Source organism: Opisthorchis viverrini (assembly GCF_000715545.1).
Source record: "Opisthorchis viverrini unplaced genomic scaffold opera_v5_20, whole genome shotgun sequence".
NCBI classification, from domain to species: Eukaryota; Metazoa; Platyhelminthes; class Trematoda; order Opisthorchiida; family Opisthorchiidae; genus Opisthorchis; species Opisthorchis viverrini.
Genome location: NW_008751676.1, coordinates 1,491,723 through 1,500,979, shown reverse-complemented (window position 1 = coordinate 1,500,979; position 9,257 = coordinate 1,491,723). Strand labels below are relative to the sequence as shown.

At 41.8% G+C, this 9,257-nt stretch overlaps 1 protein-coding gene across 1 annotated transcript; it reads right to left on the bottom strand.

Moving 5' to 3' along the window:
- Positions 1 to 597: 597 nt before the first annotated feature.
- T265_01823 (hypothetical protein) lies at positions 598 to 8,969 on the bottom strand (the record flags this gene model as incomplete). The annotated part of the gene is made up of 2 exons (XM_009165933.1): positions 598 to 816; positions 8,292 to 8,969. 2 exons carry the CDS (start codon positions 8,967 to 8,969, stop codon positions 598 to 600), a joined length of 897 nt encoding a protein of 298 aa, XP_009164197.1.
- Positions 8,970 to 9,257: the final 288 nt, after the last annotated feature.

Sequence of the window (9,257 nt, the reverse complement as noted above, 5' to 3'; positions counted from 1 at the left end):
GGGGAGCAAGATTATGGGGTCGCAGGCTGGGGTAAAATTTCGTCGTGATGATTCAGCTAGCGTCATTGACCTACACTTGCAATACATACAATTACTCGACGAATCGTTTGCAGGCCGACTGTCAAGCTCGCCGAACAGATCAACAGCCACCTGATCAACAACCAATCGACCCTCGTTGCAATACATACAATTACTCGACGAATCGTTTGCAGGCCGACTGTCAAGCTCGCCGAACAGATCAACAGCCACCTGATCAACAACCAATTACTCGACCCTCGTGTGCGACAGAAATATAAAAAGGAAAGTCCAGCAAAAAGTCGATTGCATGGGACCGGTTTTATCTACAGAAATGCATGTTACAACAACCCCCCTCCCTAACAATAATGCATCTCGAGGTGATTTTGTGCGAGAATTCTTTTGTTCAGATTTTTTTTGCCAGTTTGTAACGTTTCACTCAAAGATTTCACCAAGACGAATAGGTGACTCGTAAGAAATTCCACGTCTTTGTACACGTTTACTGTACTTAATAGAAGTGGCCAGTTGCTTAGGAGACGTTTACACTAAGCATGTGATCATATATTCGTCCCAAATAGTGAGTTAGAAGCCTGTCGGTCTCCAGTTTGAATGCATCAGTCGACAATGCGGGACAATTTCTGGATGGGCTAAAAGGCATATTATTTCTCTCCCAAGAGTTCCATTATTGGTTCCTCGGCAGTCCAGAAGATCAGCGACCATCGTCCTTGCAGCATTTATATCAGCCGACGTGAACAGTGAAGTTACGCCAAAGAAGAATTTTATTTCATCTTTGACACGCTTCTTAGCCCATCGAAAAATTGTCCTGCGTTGTCGACTTAATACCAGGAATGTTGAACCACATGGAAAATCAACTAACTTAATAACGAACAATGGACAAATCAGATCAAAGAAAAAGGGACACCAAAAATAGAAGGTTGTCCACTTAATCAGTTGGAATAAGAGTGGACCACAAAGCAAGCAGGAAACGTCCCAATCCCAAGGGAGGAAGAAACTTTCGAACCGGAAGCACCAAACGTACCAAACAGATACACCGAGGCGAAACCAAAACGCAACCCAGATTTCAAGCTGGCTAACCAAAATTAGGTGAAAGCGACCTCGTGACCAACCACCCAGTTCAGAGGTATTCGATACTGTTCAAAAACTATATAAGCACAAGCAGAAGAGGAGGAATTCGACACCTAATCATTGATGATGCAGATACACCGAGGCGAAACCAAAACGCAACCCAGATTTCAAGCTGGCTAACCAAAATTAGGTGAAAGCGACCTCGTGACCAACCACCCAGTTCAGAGGTATTCGATACTGTTCAAAAACTATATAAGCACAAGCAGAAGAGGAGGAATTCGACACCTAATCCCACATTGATGATGGCACCTCCACTGATGGTGAAACGCTTGTAGTTCAACCACCAAGCTCGGTGAACTGAACAAAAACCAAGCTTCCAGGTTATCCTTATTCTGGAGCGTCTCGTTGAATATATTCTATAGTTTCCTACCCGTACACGCGGTGTAGAAGATGAATCATTCTGTGGAACCACTTAAGAACGGGCAGCCATTAAAGATTCTGGTTAAATTGCGGCTTTAGTCAACAACTATGTACTAAAACATGTTAGAAAACAGAAGGATTCATTGTTGAAATGTCAGGTGATCAGACATATCTGCGCGTGGCCCCGAGTTAGACCTACCGGAATCGGTTGCGACACTAGGATATCAAAATACAGACATTGTGGAAAGAGATTCAGCAAAGTTAACCAGGAAAATGGCAGCACAAATCTATTCTGCTACCACTGAATGGGAGCAGGAGGGAGTGCATCCCATCACAACAACGTCTATTTCGGGACAATTACAAGGTTTGTTATCACGTTATTAGCATTATTATTATTACTGATTTACTCAAAATGAACGAAGAGTTCGTTAGTATTCACGGGTTTGTGAAGTCAAAGTGAGGAAGGATCTTTGGAAAACAATGTTACTCTGGGGAACTCTGGCACTCACGACCGCTTATTTTGGAATCGGCAACGTTTCGAGTGTCTGTACTTTACTTTAGGTACAGTGTCAGAGAGACGCCTCCACCGAGGAGTCATTACAAGCAGAAGTATATATTCCGCTAGATTCTTTCCTTAAGAAACCCATCCCACCGAACGACTCCGCAAGGTGATGGTTTACTCCGCAAGAGGAACAAAAATACGATTGAATTGCCCCAGTTCTCTACTAAGCAATCGATCACCCGTTGTCATTATCACTGCGCAAAAATTTTCCAGCCACAAAAACAGGGTTCTTTTGACTGGATTGAACTGGGTTTGGCCGGTGATTACTACGCTCTATGTGTACAGAATCACCCGAACAAAGATGTCGCAACTACAACACGGATCGAAGTTATTGAATCTGATGGAGAACCGGTTTATGTAAGGCAGAAGAGGTCGAAAGTCACGACCCTCCGAAAAGCACTTTGCTCTAGTCTGTGCCAAAAGAAACATATTAGTAGAGCATAATCTTGTTTTAAGCGGTTCATTTGCATGTTTGATTTGGCCGCACAAATTGATGTGGATCGATTGGTTTAACTGGTTATCTTGCAGGTTGATCACATTGTCCTGGTATTTCCCAAACATCGGCATGCGAGAGCACTAAAACGCTGCTCCAGGTAGAACGAAAGAATCCACCGCACTTGCATACAAGTTGTCCAAAGTAAATAGATGTAGTTAATTATGGGTGGTAATGGGATAGTTCTAATCTGTTCACATCATTTTGTTTGCGACCCCTGTCAAAACACGAAAACCCTGGCCAGTCCAAATGAAACAGGGAAGAGACGGGATTCGAATTTCATTTTCAGTAAAGTTCGCCATTCACCTGCACCTTCGGCCATACCATAAACCAAAAAGGTTTTGCTTTCATTGTGTGGGTGTAAAACGTGGATGATATGGTCGCCTCTGTCCGAGGATGAAAGAACCCCAGTAAGGAGACATGTTAATGTCTCCAGATGGCTTGGGATAATATACAATTGTCATTACCCGAGTATAAAATATCGACTTTATTTACGGTGAAAAATGCATAAATTCCTATGCAGTTGTCGTTGCGATAGCGTATCACTAGTCCAGGCGGAGAGATCGCTTAGTTTTGTTAAGACCCGTGGAACAGCTGTACACGCAGTATCCGGGTTCATTGAAGAGTGTTCTTCCTCCTTAGTTTTCTCTGCTCTTGAGAATCTCTGCGTCCTACAAAAATCAAATAAGGCGCAAACTTTTTTGGCACTTCTTTCAAGGTGATTTTTAGCCAATTTTTATTTGATGAATACCACACCTAAGAGAGGACAAATGCGAAAGTGCAAAGAATTACACGTGAAGCCTGGTACAACGATTCTGAGGATTTTAAAATAAAGAAAAGACTTGGAAAATGAAGAAATGAAGTAATATATCCTACCATTCTACTTGAAACAGAATATATGAAAGTGTATAGAATCTGTACGTGACATTCGTTTTGGAAGAAAAGAGCAGTGATCACTTGCCCAACAGTTGGGTAGTGATTCGCTCTCTTGTCAGTTGTGCATGCCAGTCAATAACATTGAATCTGCGCAAGGTTGTAGTTAGCTGTCGTCGGGAACTCCTAGTTGGTAACTTCTGATCAGCATATAATCGAATGAACCTTACTATGTGCTAAGACTGTTACGCTGTCCCAGTGCCTCGTTCTAATTTAGAAGGATCAGAGAAGCACGCAGATACCCATGTTCATATTTCCAAGGCCGCTGATCAACAGCCTCAGTGACTCGCGGGGCCTGACCCAACGCCATTTTCGACGACATTAAAATTACTGAAATGGCCCAACCGAACCAAAAGTAGTTCCTTCTCATTTCGCCAAAGCGTGATTTCATCGTGAAAGCGTTCACAGTGCAAATGGGTCTCACAACCGACATCGAATTCGGATGAATCTGGGGGGTTTTCGGCACCAGAAAGTACTCCGACACTGAAAAACGTGTATCAGCGTCGAAACGTGCGTGAGAGTTTATGAGAGCAGGGAAACATTCGGATAAGGGCTTGCAGTCCATAAAAAGTTACTCAGATGGTGATCAGATTATCAAGCAAGTGGAAAAGTAAGCGGCTGCGGTTTGGTGCAAATACACACAAGCAGTGACAGCTTCGGTTGGCTTGAGCATTGTTAAAATAAATTGAATTTGTTTTCCGCCCCATTTACATGTTTTTTTTTAAATTTTCCTGTTGAGCAAACTATCCGAAGGACAAACTTTCTCGTTTCTTATATCCAGCCGGGATGGGTTGTTTTTTTTCGAAAATCCCCAGGACAGTTGACGTTCCTCATAAACTGTTTTAGGAGGAAGAATTTTGGAAGGGAATCATCATTGACATGAAAAAACTGTCGAGTAAACAGCAAATCATCATGCCGCTTGCCTGGAATCCGTTGGGTTGTGTCATTTCAGCTATCTGAAAGACAGGATGTGTCCCTGAGACCAGCTCACCGCTTTTTCCACCACGCCTCGTGATTGATATTTCAAAAACATCTAAGCTACGACTTTGGTGTCACTAAGTGAGTATCGAGCAAACAAACGTCCAATTGAACTAACAGTTTTCCACGAGTTTCGCTCGTCCATGAAGACAATGAGGTAGTCGGAAGTCAAATACAGTGTGCAGTTGTGATTTAACCAGTTTTATGTAGAACTCAGCAACAGTTAGCAAATATACACTCATTTGAAAACTAATTTGGTTTTTCAAGAGACTCACTGGAAACATCATAAACGAGAGATTCAGCTGGGTTCCAAGTGAGTCTCTCGAAAGAACCAAATTAGTTTGCAACTGAGTGTATATCCGCTAATTCCGCGCAATTCGGTTTCAAGTAGAACATAAAGTTGGCGGAAACTCGGGGACTGCCCTACCTGATGAGCCCCAAGAAAGGCGAAACCGGTCGTGGGCTGTCGACGGATTTTCAGCAACCTTATGAGTAGTGCATTACAAATATCGACAATATTTAGTTTTGACAGGCTACTTATAGAAGAAAAAATTATCAGTCGGCTTACCAGCGGACCTTCGATTTACAATAAAGTCTCTCAATAGATAGGCTGTAAGTAATGAGAACCCCGCATTTCAGGCATTTTGTGAACTACACTTGGGTGCAGCAGTGAAATTGTTACCAGAATTGTTGGAACCCAACTGACCTCTGATGGGGCTGTAAATAGGATCGAATAGTTGAAGTACAGCTATGCACTTTTCCGAAACCGCTATTGTCCTTGAGTTACTCAGGGAAGTGATTTAGCTACAAAACATTGAGTGCCTCAGCTGACTGTGATGAAGAAATGACCAGGAGCTTACGGTAAGTTGAATTTACGATGCAAATTATCATGCAAGTATGTGAAGCGATTGCACAATAACCATCCCATTATATATATATATATATATATATATATAGCGATCGCTGGGCCAATACAGAGATGTCAGACCGTCATCGAAGTGTAGATTAAAGTAACTTCGAAAATTTGAAGCGATAGATTAGAAGCGCTGTTTCTCTGTCGGTTCATGTGCTCCTCATTGTTGATTAGCGCTAATGAATTTGTAGGTTCCGGGCGTCTCCAGGAGCTTCTTGATAAGATGGAGGTCCACACCGTTACGTAAACTTCTAATGTGAGCAAATCGTGTATCAAGTGTAAAGCTACACTTGTGTCAACAAATTAGGCCATCTTTGTCGTCAGCATTCTGAATGCTGATTATCGTTTGGCCAGTGGTTTTCATGAATGTTGGTTTTGCTATTTTGCCGTTAGAACTATTCTTTACGCGATATTGAAGCTGAAGATTCCTGATGCCATGATTCCTGGAGAGTTGGCTTCCATTTATGATAGTCTACTGGAAAAACTGGGAATTTAGTGGTTTGGTAGAATCCCATATTCAATGTATAAGAATTAAAGCTGGAATGGAAACAACCCAAGAGGTGAAATGGAGTGTAAGTGAACAGAAAAACTTATTAGAAGATTAGACAGTTGACTTGAGAGCCATTCGGTTGTTACACCAAGTTGGAGATTTGGTCGACCTATCCCTATAGGGGCCTCCATTTCAGAAAGAACCATTCCTAATAGGAATAGAAGATGGTCGTTAAAGGTCCACTGTAATCTGCCAATTGATTGAATCGATATTCGAGATAATCCATTTGGGTTTTTCAACCCACAGAGTTGTATAGGTGGGCACGAGGTGCTGGTTATTCCGAATTAAGTTGACTTAAGTTCTGACTGACAGAAGATTACTGACACAAAGGTAAACCGTGCATTAATCACTGAGCGTATTCGGACAGTTAACCAAGTTTGTACCCCGTGGTGTGCCTTGAGCGCCGCCCTAAGTTCCGGTCCGTAAAAAATTCCTCGTAATAATTAGCCTTCTAACTCAAACATTAAGATAAAGATGTGGTCAAAAATGAACCATCTCTTCCATTATTTCCATGCTTTTGTTGCTTTTCTTTGTTCCAACCCGGTGACAAAACAAATGCAAATATAATGTAGTGTTCTTCGTTTTAAGAATTTAGCATGATTTTGAACACTATATCGTCTGTTATGCGTTGCAAGCTGAAGGCCTCATTGACAGGTAAAAATCCCAGTCGAAAAATACGACTTAACCGGAACAGAATACGTTTACTCTCTCCCACCGAAAGACAAGTTCTCCGAAGCGGAATAATTTATTAAGACTAGCTAGATAATCAGCACAAAAATAACGTAACATTACGTGAAACCATGCTTGATTCTGTGCACACTTAGATTTATGTAATCCGCATGAATTCTGAATTTGGCTGATTGGCCGAAACACACAGGACTAACTGGGTACCTTAAAAACCATCGAGCAGGGAAAACTTTCCAGAATGCTTATTCCCTACTATACCCTGTATGGTGAAATTCAGTACGGAATTACGTTGCTTTGCTTCAGTTTGGATTTTCACAATCGCTTGAAAATAATTGGTCCATGCGAAGCTGAATTAAACGGAATGTGGTAGGTGTGTGTTATGCCAAATCAGCACCCAGTTGTTAGGATTCTGGGGTGACTGTCAAAGGTGTACCCCCAAAACCGACAGTCTGTGCGAAACTCAATTTAAAAAACCTGCGGCTCAGATGGTTACTGGTTACCAAATTTTAACCATTTGGGTATCGAAAGCAACGAATAATCCAATCTGAAAGCTTGGGTGCACATTTTTAGTACAGGACCAATAGAAATCACTCCACAAGCGTTTTCAATACGATTGATTGGATAGGTTAGGGATGTGAGATTCGCGTTGATATGGTTTCCATATCACTACCGATATGCAGATAAGATGGATTTGGTCCAATGAACCAAATACACAGTAAACTCTGAAAAATACAATAGGCAATAAGTCATAATCCCAACAGTTCACGAGTTTCATTCGAACCCAGTTCTCTAAGAGGCTAGTGAGCCCTCTTCTCACAGACACCTTGCTTCATTGAGCCATCAGAATAACCAAAGCGACTTACCATGGTTTCATGCCATGCTGCACTTCATCCGGCAATGCAATTTTCTAAAATTATAGTTGGTAACTTATGAGTGTGGTAGTCACCTTGTGGCAGTTATGCATTTCTGCCTTTAAAGGTTGATTAGAAACAATTACTCGAGGATCGATTACCCTGGTACAGACTGTCATTGATATCATTTCCAAATGTACCGTCAACTTCGGCTGACTTTGCGTAAGCTCTCGAGCAAACCACAAACTTTTTTCTCAGGCTACGTTAGGTGGCCTAGTCATAGCAGCGGAAAGTGCACCCGAGTTGAATCTTGCTCATTATTTGGTGGACAGTAGGTAATTCACAGTAATTTTGTGGAGAAAAATCTGACATCAACTCTGTTCGTTCTCATTTAAAACTGAACAACCTGCATATGATCACCAATACGTACCTGCTTACTGTCGTCTATGAGGACTTCAAGAATAGTTTCGGGGACTCTTTTTCTCACGTAGTTACACAACTAAAGTTGAATGAGGTCTAAGGAGACTACGAGTAAACTAGTTGCGATTTCGGTCCAATTTAAAGTACACACTGATCAGTGTCTACAAAAACTAAATGTGGGTGGTTTGGCCAATTTATTTTATATACCAACTTCAAATGCTTTTGCATAAAAGAATAATTAGAGTACAGTGTAATTCTGTGACATCGCTCATAGAAAGTGATATTTGTATAATCATAACATTTGTAAGTTAAGCACAGGTTGTAAGTGGGCAGTAACTGGAATGCAGTTTTCGTCTTTTTTAGGTATTCTCTAGAACACTCACCCGCACAAACAACCAGTTATCATATAGATCAAACCTGATTGTTTTAGGATCTGGAATGCAGTCAGAGGCCTCGTATTCCTTGTAGAAAGTTCGTTGAATCATGTATGGCCTCGTATTGTTTGGAGCTTCCAAAGCAGATGCAGTTACACAAACCGATCGATCCATTATTTTTACGGTTATCTTGTCCCTGGAGTAGATCCGGTCCAATGGTATCTTGAGGATTAGTTCGTTACCCTCTCTTTTTGTTTGATGCTTATCAAGTTGATGGAAAACAGCCTCCTTCGGGCCAGGGGGAGAAATGCTCACAGTTTCAGCATTTGCAGGTGGTGATGCAGCATGTTCGGTTTTCTGACTGTGCTGATCGACTGCGCTGCAAATTTTCAGAACAAGGGGTATATCGATCACAAGAAATCCACTTCGTCGAAGCACAAACGTTGTATGCTTCAGTTCGGTACCAGGTGGAACGGAAAGCTGTTGCCGTACGTATCGCCTGACTATTAACTCACCGTCATTTGTTTCACTGCTAGCCGAAATTACAAGTTCACTCGTTGACTGGGCTTGAGCTGATATTGATTCTCTGCCTATACCCCTGGCATCCAATATAATCTTCAAGTAGCTCCGGTTAGTGGTGGCATTCACGATGAAAAATGTACAGACGTGCTCGAGAATAGAGGACATTCGGCCAAATAAATGGTTGACAATTCACTTAGATTCCAATGAGATTCGCAAACCATAGTGCTGCTCGTCAGACGGAACAGAGGCCTGGATAGCGTAATTTATATAACCCATCGTGAGCCACAAACATACCTGCTTGTGCTTTTTAAGCCACTCACATACCGTTTATATCCTAAGTAATTAAACAAACGCGGATCTATTTACAAATAAAATTTTAGACAGTTTTCGGAACGATTACATCACCTTGCTTTCATCCAGGTGCGTGGAATCTGAACTCGAAGAGTATTTGTT